At 35.9% G+C, this 16,181-nt stretch overlaps 2 protein-coding genes across 3 annotated transcripts in view; both read right to left on the reverse strand.

The window, feature by feature from the left end:
* LOC147538040 (uncharacterized) overlaps nucleotides 1–16,181 on the reverse strand; it is a 103,628-nt gene that overhangs the window by 30,747 nt on the left and 56,700 nt on the right. The window lies entirely within an intron of this gene.
* Nucleotides 3,177–11,606, reverse strand: LOC147538042 (uncharacterized). 2 transcript variants are annotated; one of them, XM_086641398.1, is made up of 9 exons: nucleotides 11,317–11,606; nucleotides 10,613–10,693; nucleotides 9,678–9,798; nucleotides 9,484–9,578; nucleotides 7,948–8,019; nucleotides 6,413–6,733; nucleotides 6,098–6,203; nucleotides 5,015–5,201; nucleotides 3,177–3,490 (listed from the first exon to the last, which is right to left on the reverse strand). In XM_086641398.1, exons 1-9 carry the CDS (start codon nucleotides 11,338–11,340, stop codon nucleotides 3,403–3,405), a joined length of 1,095 nt encoding a protein of 364 aa, XP_086497524.1. In that variant the 5' UTR covers nucleotides 11,341–11,606; the 3' UTR covers nucleotides 3,177–3,402. The 2 variants fall into 2 exon arrangements, with proteins under 2 accessions (XP_086497524.1, XP_086497523.1); XM_086641397.1 differs by having other exon boundaries at nucleotides 7,948–8,022; nucleotides 11,317–11,532.

The raw sequence follows: 16,181 nt of genomic DNA on the forward strand, positions 1-16,181 counted from the left end.
TAAAAAAATCTTGCGTTTATGTTGATTTCCGAAAGAATTACAAATGTGTCATCTACTAAGATTTTTTTTTGAGAAACGCCAATAAAATACAGTCAAAGTCAAAATTACAATAGGTTGACTGAATAGTAGATAACAACAACGTAGAAATAAAAGACATCACGAAGTTGCCAGCTCATGAACGAGTTGGTTACTGCCCCTAAGACAGTGGGTGATTGTAACCTCCGTTTCATTTAACCGAGCTCGAGTTTCCGTTAGCTGATCCAATAAGCGACACGGGGGGTCTTGTAGATCGTTAGATAGAAATCCAACGATTAGGGACGAATCACATTCGATTATAAAACCCCTTACTTCAAGTTGCTGCCCTAATTGTAGCCCTAAGTTTACGCCACTTAGTTCACTGTGTAAAACCGAGATGGGAGTGAAGACGGATTTCAATGTCGACATAACTTCTCCAAATGAATCCCTTGCAACAGCTGGTGTTGCGCCCCTTGACGAAGAGAAGCTACCATCCATGTTGATTTTTAGTGTTTCTGATGGTGGGGGAGTCCACTGGTTTATCTGTTCATCACTAGGAGGGTTAGAGTTATTAATCGAGTTCGAAGGGATATACCTTAGTTCGAGGAGGGATGCACGGTAGATCTGGTTTAGATTCGGTTCGACTCCGTTAAAATGCTTATTATTACGAGCTTTCCACCAAGAGTAAATCAGATAAGTAATCAAACCATGTTTTGTTAGATCTGCTACCTTGATTCAGTAAATATTTAAGAGTATTAACTGGATCTAATGCTTGATGGTTGGTAAAAGTAATATTAGATAGGTTGAGTAGATTAATGAATTTAGGACAAGTACCAAAGAGATGAGTAATCGTTTCTATATCATTATTACACATTATGCATGTTTGATTAATATTTGGTAATCTAATATCAATGTTGCCGAGTACTGCTATACCATCATGGATGAGTGTCCATATAAATAATTGTATTTTAGGACTCATATCATTCTTACTCCAGAGTTTGTTCCAAGGAAAATCAGAAATGGTATCATTTAATATTGGTCTAGTTTTAATGGTAGTGTAGAATGATTTAGAAGAAAACTTACCTGTGGGATGAGGACACCAAATCATATTGTCTACTGTCCTGAGGTTTGATAAGTTGATATTCATGATTGTATGGATAGTGTTCTGTTGAAAATATTGTTGTAGAATATCTTCTTTCGATGTATTAGTAGTACTGTCAATGAGATCTGCCACTCCATCCACTAAGATAATGATATGCAATTATCTTTTTCTTTTCTTTTTTCTACAAACTGAAATATTCTCTCTCTCTTTCTCTCTAATATTACTTTGTGATATTTTCTCTACATATTTTGCCTTTTAATATCATTTTAAACATATTTTCTCTTTCCAAAGTCAACAAATTTTGCGAGAAAGTAGAGGACCTTTGGTTGTTTACTGTACATAATTAAATATACTGAACATGTCCTACACACTTTTCAAATTTGTTACACTTTTAGGGGAGAAAATAGAGAACATTTTATCATGTATAGTAAATAATTAAATGTCTTATACTCTACATATGATTATGTCATATTCAGTTTTCAAATTTCTTACTCTTTCTCAAAAGAAAGTTTATAACATTTTGTTAATATACTGTACAAAAGTTAATGTGCAATACATAATCATATGTCTTATATATTCCTTTCAAAATGTAACTTATTATGATGATAATTTACAAGATTTTTTTTTTACGTACACAACATTAATTAAATGTATGGTACTGTATATAAGATTATGTCCTATACATTCGTCAAATTTCTTAATTTTGGAAAGAGAGTATAGAACATTTTGTTATGTATTGTACATAATTCAATGAACTGTACATATGATTATGTCCTATACACTTTACGTTTTGTTATATACAGTACATAAGCAAATATCATGTGTTGTACATATCATTATTTCCCATACACTTTTCAAATTTCTTACACTTTCTGAGTAGAAAGTGTATACTTTCTGGGTAGAAAGTGTATGACAGTTTGCTGTGTACAGTGTATAATCTAATTATATATATAATTATATTAACACTCTTCTCAAAATTTCTCACGTATTTTAACAAGATTAACATCAAATTTGTTAATATCATCATCATCCTCATACACACAAAAACAGAAGATAATTTCATTTTCAAGCTTTTAAATCTAAAATTTATTAGATCGATCTTGTGCAAGGAACTCTAAATTTAACACTGAAGATCTACAAATAATTTCATCTTTAAACTTTTTGATCTTCAATCTCCTAAAAACGAAATTTATATTACAGATTTGCTACAAAACCTCCAGATTTCTTCAAGAAAAAAAAATCTAAATCTGTTCAAGAAAAAAAATTCAAGTATGTTCAAGAAATACTTCATGTAATTTTGATGTTGAGTGCTTCAAGTCTATTTTAAAAACTCCCTTAATCTTTACTTCATTGATTTTGATAAAATTTCAGATAGAAACAAAATAAGTTCTGCAAATTTAAGAAAGAGAGTGGTGGAGAAAATATACAGAGAAAAATAAAAAATGTAAATTAATTACACCCTCTCATCCCCGTCAGAGAAAAAGGAAGGTTAGATGAACGGTACAAGTGTATTACATGAAGAAAGAAAAAAAGAAAGTCACAAGTGGAAGAAAGTACATTCTTGACTAAGTGGACTTGGGCCTCATTTTCAAGAAAGCGCTGGGGGGATTTCGTATTAGAGAGTTGTTTTTGGACATTTTTGCCAATTTTTCCTAGATTCTATCCCCTCGTTGTCTTTTCACTTTTGGATCCAAAATATAGATCACGATGAAATCGTGAATTTCCCTTGATCTCCTCTCGCTTCCATTGGCTACCTCTGAAAATTTTACAGAGCTAGAAGTAAATCGTTTAAGGGAAATGGCTAAATGTACAAAGAATCTTTGACAAGATTCTTGACAAAATGCTAAGTGAACAGTCCCGATCAAAGTCAAACTTTGATCAACTTTTGTCTTTTAGTGAAAATGAGTTATTAAGTCAAGAATTTTGTCAAAGACTTTGTACATGTAGCACTCCCGATCATTTAAAGAAATCACAACAAAAGTCCAGAAGGAAACAACAAAAGTCCAAAAAAACATAACAAATCCTACTTGGTTTGCATCAGAAAGAAAAACACAACAGATCAAGTTCAAAACTTATGAATGCTAAGACCATTTCTTTTTGTTTTTTGGTATATTTATCTAATACACAATTATAAAACCTACTCATCCAAGGTCCAGAAAAAAAAACGTCTTTTTACGGTCAGGAATAATAGAATGAGTCACAACTAAAAAGAAGAAAGAAAAATATGAAGTTGCAAGTCTATAAAAATAAGGTGTAAATTTCTCAAGCTTTGGACAGAAATAGGATCATTGTTTCTCATCTTCAAGGGGATTATCATCAAGACTGCGTTGTGCCAACCTGTAATACAAAATGCCCATTGTCGCCATACATGCCCTGGAGAAAATTCACAACTTCAATTATATGACGAGAGATTAAGTATGCAATTGTTCTAGTTTCGATTTTTATAAGTTGGATTGAAATTGAGAATGCTATCTATGACTGTGATGTGTGAGGTCAAGCGTCAAGTTTAGATCCTTAAAGAGTAAAGATATTTGCAACAAAGAGAAATGCTGAACGAGCTACTAATCAGAAACCATGCATACAAAGGGAACAGACGTGGGATATTTGGCGGACCAGAAATAGTTCGATTAAAACACAATTACTTTATTCCGCAGTTGATAAGGAAATACAGAATGATGTTTGGATGAAGCATTTTAAGGATTACAGATTCTTTTGTGTGACTATGGACACACTGGGACTGTAATTTTGTTAAGTTGTTTGGTTGCTCAAAATTATTTGAATCATGTTCCTTAAGGGAACTAACATTCTGATGAATCCACTTCTTCGTTAGATTCAACCTCCTTTCTCAATAAGATTTGCTAAGATTTTGGGGAGCAAGATAATAAAAATCGCAAGTCTTAAATATGCAAATTCTATAACTATTTTGTTGTTATGGAACACAACGAGAATTTGTAAATCATACGTTTTTGCGTACTGGAATTCATGAATCCCTTTTGAAGGAAATAGCTAGTGGTTGCTAAACACAGCTGTGACTGGAAACCTAAATTTTTTGTTAAGCATTCATAATACAATTATCAAAAAATTATGCTCTAGAATTTTGTTAGAGATATGTACTTAATAGGGTTGGACAAAGGGTCCAAAAAACCCGGGTTAGCAAGGGGCAGGTCCAAGGTCAGGAAAAAGAATAAATACATAGAGGGCTGGTCCAAAAAGTCAGGTTCAGAGTCGCTAAAAGGTCACGCTTAAGTGTAATTTTGCGTCAGCAAAGGTTGTTTGCTTTGGTTCATAAACCCCATCACATGTAACATAAACCCGGTCGTGTGTGACGTATTTCCCCTTGTACATCAAATAATGTTAAATGAAATGTGCATCCAACATTATGCATTTTACATTGTACACAATCCAGATGTACATTGACAGAAAATGTGATTGATGTTTTTATTTTTTGCTTGTCAGCGATCTGTCGGTTGTGTGCATAAAAGCGGATTAACGGGACATTAATGTCAATATATGTACCATAAACCCCTAACATATTCAAAATGTGCATATGCCATCTGGTACCGTGCGTCTGACTTATTTACCTTTTGGCTCACATCCAAACATAACTTTAACCTTTTGAAACTAACTTTAACATTCCAACTTGACAAATCAGTCCCCAACATGACTTTTTGGACTGATTCTTTTTGCCTTTGAATGAGTTCACATTAAGGGCGTCCTTTTTGGAGTAAGTACTCATTTGCCTATTTTTGATTGGGACCCAACCCAATGTGAACCTAGTATCTTACCTATCTATGAAAATTCCAGTTATATAACTTGATAAACAAGACTAATCTTTTAGTCTAGCTTCAACCAAGATATACAAGTATGACAAATAAAAAGAGTACGAAGATGACTCACATGATTGCCATAATGAGGAGGATCTTCCTCGGATCCATCCTTGCAGCTTTTTGATGCCGCGAATTACGTTCCGGAATATCATCTAAGTTAGACCCGTCTTTGCGTGAAGGTGCAGTTACGGGAAGAGTTGGTAGAGCAGTAGACCAGAAAGGTAATAAAGTTCTTAGAAACTTGTGACGGAGAGGACCTGTAAGCGGGAAGCACATAACTGACCTTACATAGAACATAGAATAGCTCTACAGTAAAAAAAAAAAAAAAAAAAAAAAAAGAGATACTGAGTGACTGCACAATGAAGCTGTTTGAACCTAATCTTTGCATAAGTGAGGCAAATGTATGGTGACTTGGAACACTTACAACTAATGTAGGCTCGTTCAGCATATTCGCATATCTAGGACCCGAGAAGGTTCTTAGCTTAAAAAGGAAACTAGAGCAATAAGGTGGTGTTTCTTTTTTACTGTCTGAATCTACTAGCTCGTGTTAGACTTGTTTCTGTCAGGTGGATTAGTCATTTCAGGTTATTTCAAACAATGGCTCTGAATCCGTACTTATTTTGTTTCTGACTCACGAACTGAACACCAGCCCATGTCAGCCCTTTAGTCGAACCAGATACACGGGTACGATTAAACGAAAAATATTCTGGAATCTGATGCAAGTTGATTCAGATTTCAGATCTGAACTTAGAAGAAAAAACACCATCGGAGTCTAATCAATGTTTTAAAACATTAGTATCTTTTAACCTGAGAGTAAAACGTGTGCATCTGAAGTCACCTGTTATTTTTGAGTAGTTGAACAACATAAAAACATCAGTATTTTGTTTATTACGCCTTTTACGAATTGAGGCGTGCACCTCGAGGTAGCGCCTCGCATTGTGAGAGCCAAACGCCTTGAGGGCTTACAAAATTGAAGAAGCAAACTAATACATAGGAATAGCATATGTAACAAAAATTTGTCTGAGTTTTTGAGAATAATTTGAATCACTACTCAATTCAATGGTTCTCAAAAGGCTACTCATTCAAAACATTGGTCTAAATATCTGGAAAGGAACACTTGCACCAAATGAAACTAATCTACAAGTAAACTTACCCCTTTTGGTGTACTTTTTTCGGTTCCCATCTTCATCATCTGCATAATAGGAAATTTCAGAGTTCTGCCTCTCAACTTGGTAAGATTTTCTGGTTGTAGCAACTGGCTGTTTGTCATGATCATATAAAAAGATGATTATATCAGATAAGTACTGAATGTTACTACTTACGTAAGGATAACATGCATCATGTAAATTGATCTGTATACCTTTGCATATCAATGTGTATTTCATTGCTTTAAACATGTGAAAATATGCAAAGAAAAATTATGTGATGTAACGATCATATATGAAACATTAACATGAAAGCAACCTACACCAGCAGTACTTGAAGATTTTGATTGGCTTCCAGACAAACTAAGGTTATCTATCTCCACGATTTCTGTAGACGATAGTTTTGAAGGACCTACTCCAGTTGAATGTGAGTACCCTTCAGGAATGTAATTTTTCCCCTCTTTAGTTATTTCAGATAGTGAAGTTTGACCTTCTTTGGGATCCAAAAAGTCAACAATAACTTTATCTCTGCCTCCTGAGGCGGCTACAAGCGGACCAGAGGCAGAAGCAGGAGGAGTAGCACGAGATATAGGTGTTGACAATGAAACTGGATGACTGCCAAACAAGTTTTTCTCCATACCAGTCTGTATAATATGAAAGAAAAGTTATCCAAGATGTAATTTTCATGAGGATGAAAATGAAAAACTAAAGAAATGCCTTACTTGTTTCCACAAAAAACAAGAGCAACTATAGGAGCGTCTGTTAATCTCATTTTAGATTAAACATATGATAGATATGAACTTATCGAAAGAAAAGAAGAACAGATGACAGATATGACTAACGAATGACAATATCCACACTCAGATTTATGTTTTATTTAGATAGCATTGTCTCTAATAATGGTTTCACTGCACCGTTACTCACAAAATGGAGCAGGGAAACCCTAATCTGAAAACAGTTGATATTTGCAAATTAGGATAAACCGTGGTGCTGTAGTGATCTCAACTAAGTTGTTGCTCTCTGACTTCTATCAAGAGACAGGAAGCGACACTGAGTATATGACTTTAAAATATCAGATGACATTTGATCAATCACATATGTTTATATAAGATACAATTATAACATAAAGTCTGTACATAATTTATATGAAAATCGCGGGCAATGGGCAAGAAATTGGTGTTCTTAGAAAAGAATGTGCTTCAAAATCGAGGACTAATAATAGAAGATATTGTTCTTCTTTTTCGAGGATTTGAATAAGACAAACATGGCAGACTTCATCTGGTGATAGGCGATATATTAAAAACCATCACTATAGTGGAAATAGCATCAGGAAGACGCATATCCCTTGACATTAGACATACTGTATCGCGATAAAAACTATATATAGGTATCAAGTAAAATTTCAAAACCGTTTATCTATAGTCCATGAAACTCCAGCCTCCACCACAAAAATCATAAAAAAGCCTTCCTTCTCATTTCCCCCATTTACAAATCAAGACTGTGGCTGTAGCACCTCCAACTAATAATTATGCAAAACAAGGACAAACTGCATAATATATATGATCCAGTCATTGACAACATCTGAAGAGGCTGAATTTAGATAGGTAGCTAAGAAAAATGGTGCTAATCATGTTCCTCCTGCAATTTATGTCACATGCATGATTGAAATTGAAGTTGAGTCTCTAATCTAGAAAAAACATGAAATTTCACAGGAATAAATATTATCTGTAGTTTTATTCCTTTCAAACCCAAAATAAAGATCCACTTTTTCAGCCCATTAAATTGTAAACAGGCATAATTTTCAAACAGAAAAGCACCTCTTGATGAATCCTTTCATGAATAGCAAAAAAAAACATACCTGCATAATAGCTTCCTTCAGTTTTGAGTGAAGAGACGACCCTGAATCTTTAATGCTTTTAGGAGGCCATATCTGCTAAAAAAAGAGTACCTTTATGAAATGGAAATGCATCCCCCCAAACCCCCATCCACACAAAACAAGTACTCAAGGCTTGAACCAACCCATCCAATGATCACTAATTGGACATTGGACACGAAATAGCTATTTATATACATGATTGAATTCCTCGTATCAATAAAACTCTCGAAGTTATATATATCATTACCAGCATTTTGAGGAGAAAAAATAAACATCGCATAAGAAGTAACGCTGGAACTAATACAATAAAAGGACGTAATAATTTTTCTGGACCTGATAAAGAGTTTGCCTGCATGAGCAACACCATTGACGCTACATGACTACATCCCCTGTTGGTCTCATGGTCTATAACCAGGAATGTCAAACAAAAACATAAATAATATTACTTCAGCGAGACACTTCTAGGTTTAGAACATATTAAATTATTAGGACATAGGTCATGTTTCTTTCAAGTAATGATTCAGTAACCGACCAAACAACTTGAAAAGCCAAGCAATTCAATATCTAGGAAATGTGTCTAATAAGCGTAAGGTTCATATTAATAACTTTGTAACTATATTCGAATTTCTATCAGCTTTAAGAATAGCCTATTTATTAATCTTGATTTTACCTATAGACTCTCCATTTCACATATTTTACTTGAAAGCAATGTTCAGAAAGGCGAATGAGGCGTGCATGAATGTCTTGAGGCGAGATTTAGGTATACTGCATCAGAACTTACGCCTCTATATGCAGTACAAACTATAAAGTCGTAAACATTGGCACAAACCAATCATCCCTTTTAAGTAATAAGTCAATGAAGTGGCAATTCTTGTTGTCCTTTTAAGTTACATGTGACAATTTTGTTGTTCTTTTCTCTCTTTGGCTTTAACTTGTAAAGATAGTCAAAAGGGTAGAAGTGACCAATCAGAAAAAAAAAAAGATTGATATTCTTCAACTTTATTATTAACAAACTAATTTACTGTAGTACTACATACAAGTTCAATAACATATATTATCATAAAATAAAATAGTATTATGCTGTAAACTACTGCACATTAAAATATGTGAAATTGAAGGTACGCCTCTTTTAACGCCTCAAGGCACCGCCATTGACAACCGTATCAAGATGGAAAAAACGCTTTTCAAAACATTGCTTGAAAGAAGTAAATTGCTTAACACAGCCGTGCAGGTCACAAACAGAAAGTACTTTGGTACGATAAGAAATGGGAATTGAAGAATTCAGAAAACAGTATATAATATCCACCTCAAAAACTATTTATATTAACATGGGTTTCTAATCTCTCAAGAGTTTGTGGTACACACCTACATGCACAAATGGATCAGTGAATCGCATATTTTACAAAACATTTGAGACTGAAAATCTCTGGATTTTATTTAATTATAGCATTCTGCACCACCAGCAGTTTATCTATGCAAAAAAAGTAACTAAATCCAAGATGTAGAAGCAGATCTTACTGAAGTTGAACATGTAGGACACACATATCCTGCTGGTGCTGTGTGTGGAGGAAAGCCTTTAATATGGGAGACCAAGCAATTTGTGTGCATGACATCTGAAATGAGTATACAAATATGCTGTAAGAATATCAAGTAAAAGAAAAACATTTAGAAGCAAAAGAAACAATATACATAAGGTAGAAAGGGTCACATACGCAAACATCCCAATCGAGTAGTTTGTGAATCAGTTCCATCTCCAAGTACAGCCTGGCACAGGCAGCATGTAGGAGGCCAATCGTATTCTCCGTCAATTACCCACTCAGAGTATGTACGCACCTAAGGAAATATAGATATCACTAAAAACCATGGAAATGATACAACTGATGACTTGAGTTTCAATATTATAGCATTGTGTTCATGCATGTATATACTCTTGAGCATTTAAGCATAATTACTGGACTAAACTCAACTCTATAATTTACTAATGCGTGAATCTGTTAAACTAGAAATAACCTAAACTTATAAGGCCTTCACCTTTCTTAGGCCTCTAACAGATCGAGTTTCTTTAACTCTAGACATAATCAATGAAAGATCAGATCTCGACTAGCAGTTGACTTGCGGTCGATTTAGGCAGAGGGCACAGCAGCGATGCATGGTGCAATCAGATAGGAAACAGCTGAAATGCTATTTCACATTTCCTTTTGACGGAATTTCGTGATCTTAGAGAGGTTCTCATGATTCAAACTGACTTAAGGTTTTCAGCTAGCCAAATAAGGGGAAAGGGAAGGAGCTGCAACTTGCTTGACAGGGTAAAAGAAGAACTTATCTACTCTCGGGAATATTTTCCACCATCTAGATCAAATTTCTAGCTCTCTGCTATCACTTCTTTTTAATGTAATGTCACTCTTCCAGTTTCAAAACATTTTCTTTTGTAAATAAACTAGGACCCATCAAATCTAGGTTCAATCCCAAACGCACCAACACTGTATACAATTTAGCAGCGTGAAAGATTTTCAACAAGAACAATAGTTGTAATACAAAACGAAGAGAAAAACCACCAGCCCTGTCCGGGGAAATTTCCGAGCTCCGCCGTAATATATCTATATATAAGTAAGATTAAAAAAATAATAATAAAAGAATAGATGCTTACAACACATATTTGATGCTCTGAAAAACATATGCATTCCCCACAAACAGGGACCTTGTGAATGAAGCAGTAGAGCTTGGTCGCCTGACGTCAGAACAACTCCACATTTTAGCAAATCAAAAAAAAATTTAATGCATACATATAGACGTTTGTTTCGAAACCTGAAGGAATTCAATTTTTAGGTTCACTCATGGTCAACAATAAATGAACTAGTTACAAATAAATCAAACTAACTCTACCAACTAAAATAATACCGATCCTAGCTCTTCCCGCGGCAGCTCCTTTAAGGAATTACTACAAAATTAAGTTATACTAAACCAATTTAATCAAAAGTAAAGCAAAAATAGTTTCCAATAGTCAAATTCGCTGTTCACAATATGTCAACATCACATATAACAGGGTAAGCAAATACCAGATCTGATTTATTATTATACTCAAACTAGCAAATAGCAATGTGACTTCATCCATTACCTTCTGCCATTAAATTCCATTTTCTAAACTGAATTTAGAGATAACTAATCAGAAGAAAGTGCAAGATCAAGATTTTTAATTCTAATCAATTTTAAGTCCACAAAGAGTATGAACCGACATAGAGGTTTATAAACAGTAGAATCTTGTTAGGTTCCAAAACAAATTCATGAGTGAAACTAAACTGAAAGTGAGATCAAAGGAATAAATCGAGATAGGGAGATGGGGGGAATAATTACCTTGCGACATTTGCAGACAACCATGAATTTAATGTTTATAGAACAGATCAATTCAACTGAGAATTGAGAAGATAAGATGTTATTACATTAATTTGATTGCAAAAAAGGAACCTGAGATCTGTGAAGGGTTAATTATTCATTAATTTCAATCGGTTCCCATGAAGAGAAATTCGAATACTTAATAAATGGATTGGGGATTATAAACGTTACGTTGGTGGAATTTGCGAGTGGGGGAAGATATATATGTAATGCCAATGATTTCATTAAGGGAGATTTTAAAAGGCCTCCCCGGTTTTGTTAAAAGGTCTCCCCGATTTTGTTAAAAGGCCTCCCAATGGTTTCGTTGATTTAGTAAAAAACCTTTGACTTAGCTTGGTTAAAGGGCCCCCTCTTTGAATGGGTGAAAAAAACCCCCTTTAAAGATGTATTTCACCCACATTTTCTCTCATCCATCTCATTTTCTCTCTGCCACATCATTTGACCACGCCACATCATCATCTTCTCCGGCAGGGTCGCCGGCCGGCCAAACTTTCGGCCGGCGACCTTCAAAATTTTTTTTTTATTTATTTTTATTCTCTCTCTCTCTAAAAATTAACAAATTTTTTTTTTTTTTTTTTTAAACTCTATCTCTCTCTACAGATCTAGAGAGAGAGAGAGTTAAAAAAAAAAAAAAAAAATTTGTTTTTAGAGAGAGAGAGAGAATAAAAAAAAAAATATATTTTGAAGGTCGCCGGCCGGAAGTTTGGCCGGCCGGCGACCCTTCCGGAGAAGATGATGATGTGGAGTGGTCAACATCACCGGTCTTGGGTTAAGTTTGACCTAACGGCGTTAACTTTGCCGTTAGGTCAAATATTGATGAAGGAGGTGCTCTTTTGTAGAGGGGGCCCTATAACCAAATGGGTTATAATGAGGGGCGCTTTTAGCAGGGAGGCCTTTTAACAAAAACGGGGGGGCCTTTTAAAATTTCTCATTCATTAATTTCTAGGTTCGGCATTGGGTATTGTTTATTTGAAAGGTCATCCCACTTTAAGGGGTACCAAAGCGTGTCTCGAACCCTTGATGGAGATAGGTAGAAAACAACATGGTAACAGCTGATGTCAAAATTTGTAAATCTTCAGTCGGAACCGTGAGATCGTGATGCTGGATCCCGTCTGATGGTGAATTTGCTTATTTGATTCCCGCTCCTGTTTCTGAAAACCTAGGACAAATCTTGCAAGGAGCTCAGAAACTTCTCCGACGCTCAAAACATCAGATTGCCCTTCCAGTTTGAAGGATTGAGTATTGATCGAACCTTTTGGAATGTACCTTCCTCGAGGTGATTTTGTGCCCTTTTATAAGCTACTTCGAAACGACTGTCTTTAGTCAGCGATTTTAGCGCGGTGGAGGTTCACCGTGTTGTTAGATGTTTAGGGTTTTTCCTTTGGAGTTATCTCGCATCTTTGATACGTAACAATTACCTTTAATTGATGATTCTCGATAGATTCGGTTTCCAAGTTATTAGATATTTAGGAGATGTTTCCTCCTTCGAAGACTCTTGAAACCCAAGTTACTTAAATACTTAATATCTCGACCAACTGAGATCTTTGATTAGATTCGGGATTAAGTCGGTAAGCGTGTAGCGTGCTTCTGTCTTCCCATATTTAGGGCTTCAGACATCGACCTTGCTTACGTGGACTTCCTTAACCTTTCGCGAATCCCAGGGCTGACCTGGTTATATTTGAGGCAGTACAGGGTTGAGGCTCATAACACGATCAGGCCGACCTCTCGATTCTGGGCTTAGGTAGCAGACCAATTCGCGGTCGGCGATCCTGTTACCTTGATACGGGTTGACCCGTTGGGCTTTGGTCTTTTCTTGACTTATTAACGTCAGTCAACTAATGACCATTTTTTGGATCATCACAAGTCCCGCCACTCTTTAGTTAAAAGAAGAGAAACTAAAGACTAGCAGTACTTAGAAGTCCTTCTCGGGATTATCATAATCGTATGAGAGTGGTCAACATGTAATTACTATGCACAAATAATTTAAGTAAATAAATATTGAAAGTTTATAACATACATGGATTAGGGATGTGCGAGCTGACTTTGTGTATTTGAATTTCCAGAGCGTTGTTTTCCTGGACTGGTTCATGTTAGGTCGTCTATTGCCAGAGCTGACTTTGTTGAACAATTTTGTAGAGCTTGTCCACGTGTTGATTTCCACGTGATAAGTATTAGTTATGTTTATCTTGGAGAGCCAGTTTACGTCTATCCGTCTAATTTTCTAACTTCACAGATTTGAGACTCTAATCACACATTTTCAACGTTGATCTTTTGGGTAACTTCCCACGGTACTTTCATTACTAGGCATGGATACGGGGCTTCTTCTCGTTGGACGAATGCTTAAGTCGTTTCTAGTCACACTAATTTCCCTTCTGATTTAGTCAGTTTATTAGTCGCGATTCGAAACGCTCTATTCGTCATCTTTCAATGATCTTTTTTTTCCGAGAGCTTTTGCTCATCTTCTTCCCTCTATAAATAGTTGTATTTAGTCTTGATTTTCTTCACGGACAATTTTTTTTTTTTAGTTACTGTTTCTTCCTTAATATTTCTTTTTTGCTTCCTGTTTTATTGGCGAATTTATGATGAAACCCTTATTTGAATTTCGGCTTGAAGCTTCCTTGGTTGTTTTTTCCCAAAATGTTAATGATGAAAGGTGGAGTTTCCTGCAATGGGAATGGTGATCTAGGATACCATTTGGGGTATCTCCATCGGGAGGGTACGTGGTTCGAGCGGCGGTGGATTCTTCCCACATTTGATCTCTTCGTGACGTCTTGCCAGTAGATTATTTCGAAAGCTGGACAATTTGAGGAGCATCTTCGGGAACGTCTCCTCTTCTTATCTCGGATTCCTTCCACTTTTTCTTGGCTACCCAACCCCGTTCCATTTCCCTTCTTTCTTGGTGGTTTATAGGGGTGTTGACTGAATTTCTTCAGCCCTCTACATTTTCTTCTTTGATAGACCCGAGCGGGAGTGTTTGTTTTATTGTCTCGAGCTGTAATTTCTTCTGTAATAGAATTTTAGATATGAATGAAATTTTCATACTTTCTTTCGCGAGCAATCTGTTCTTTTACCTTGATAACCAATTAATTAACTTATTTGCGTCTTTTCGTTTATCCACGCTAAAGTTCTTTTTCCGTTTTACTCTTTAATTCACCATTAGGTCTTTTCGATCATGGTGGTTGCTCGTTTCGATTTCTTAACTGTAGGACCTTATAAGTTGAAGGAGATATCCTTCGACCAAAGATGCAATGCGAGCAATTTGTCGGATAGGACAACTAATGAAGAAGATCATCAAGTTCGGATGATTTAGGGATCGTAGTGTTTAGCTAGAAACCAACTACGATCGTCGAATCACAGGGCGATTCGCGGCTAACTTCGTTCGGATCCTACGTCGTGTTACACCAAAGAGTGTCTACTTGATCGGAAGATATGACTAGAGGGATGAGACATATAAACATGGGTTAGACACAGAAATATGTCCAAAAGGCCAAGCAAAAGAGCTAAGGCAAGGATAGTAAAAGTCTGGGACAAAGGGTTTTGGACCGGGACTTACCCATTAATGGGTCGGGCGGCCATACCTTGGTCGGCCACACTATAAAGGGGTCGACCAAGCCTATACCCTTTAGGGTATGAGGTGGCCAACCAAACAGAGTAAGGGAGAAAAATAGAAACTAGTTTCTATTTTTGACAAAATTCTGCTTCTATTTTGGCTTTTAGAAAACCAAATTAGGGTTGGACTCTAACTTTGGGATTCTATATAAGGCCATCTTTAGTTCAGAATAAGGTGCGGAGAATTCTCAAGGAGATTTGTATCTCTACAACATCAAGTAGAGAAAGAAAGAGAGAATTAATCCCAACTATCTATCTAGTCTAAAGAAGAAGGTGTTCTTAGTCTAACCACCATTAAAGTTCTACATAAACTTGAGGTGGGAGATCAAGTTGATTACTCGGTGTCTCAAGTATTGGAGCTACAATTAAAGCTCTTGGTCTTCTTACATTCAACCATTTAAGTACGTGAAAAATAACGATTAAGGTAACAATCTCTATTTACTTAGTTCATATTATGTTTATGTATGAGATCCTGGGATTCTAGTTTTAGACATTAGATGTCTGCGATTCCGCTTAGAACACTAGGAGACACCATAACTCAACATAAATTTCGTCTGAATATGAGGATCGGTTTCATCTTTTCAATGGCTATTTTGGTGGTTCCCGGAACTCCCCCTTTGAGAGATACCGGGGTTGCCTTTCAAATGCCTCTTGATAGTCCTGGCCTATTTGTTCGGAATCTCTGCATTGAAGTCGAAGGAGAAGGTTTTGTCAGAGTCCTTCGTCAAGGTGATTTAACTCGTTTTACTGAGTGACTCACGACACATAATCTTCGAAGTGATGAGGTATCTTCATTAAATAGAGAGAGTGATTGGCTTGTGGCTATGGTGGTCCTTGCATATGTGAACTTCTTAGATCCTCTAAATGTGATTCCCCTCGTCTCCGTCATCCTCCAATATGTAATTTCATGTGTTTCGCTGATTAATGAACAACTTTTGTTTCTTTCTTTCGGCAACCATGATCTTTTATTTAATGATTTCTTCCTCTTTCGTCTTTTCTGTATGTTTCCTGCACATAGATTTACATTACAAAAGAAATTCTTTGTTAGCATAATCATGCATGGACTATGCTTACTAATGACCATGCCCCATCTCACTAAAATGTGCCAGGATTCCCTCTGGTGAATTCCTGCAAAAAAAACTTCTGTTAGACCTGTAAAATATCTCGGAATACTTTCTACCGCTTAGGGCTAGAAGAGCAGGGCTCTTTAGTTATAG

Source organism: Eschscholzia californica, unplaced genomic scaffold, assembly GCF_041429995.1.
Source record: "Eschscholzia californica isolate CP2 unplaced genomic scaffold, dmEscCali1.0.p SCAF_5, whole genome shotgun sequence".
Classification (NCBI taxonomy): domain Eukaryota; kingdom Viridiplantae; phylum Streptophyta; class Magnoliopsida; order Ranunculales; family Papaveraceae; genus Eschscholzia; species Eschscholzia californica.

Excerpts from the sequence above, each read along its gene's own strand:
- LOC147538042 (XM_086641397.1), bottom strand. The coding sequence starts at position 11,340 with ATGGTTGTCTGCAAATGTCGCAAG. Across the intron at positions 6,734-7,947 it reads TGAAGGAAGCTATTATGCAG|ACTGGTATGGAGAAAAACTT; the intron begins GTATGTTTTTTT and ends CATATTATACAG. Across the intron at positions 5,202-6,097 it reads AAAAAAGTACACCAAAAGGG|GTCCTCTCCGTCACAAGTTT; the intron begins GTAAGTTTACTT and ends TCCCGCTTACAG.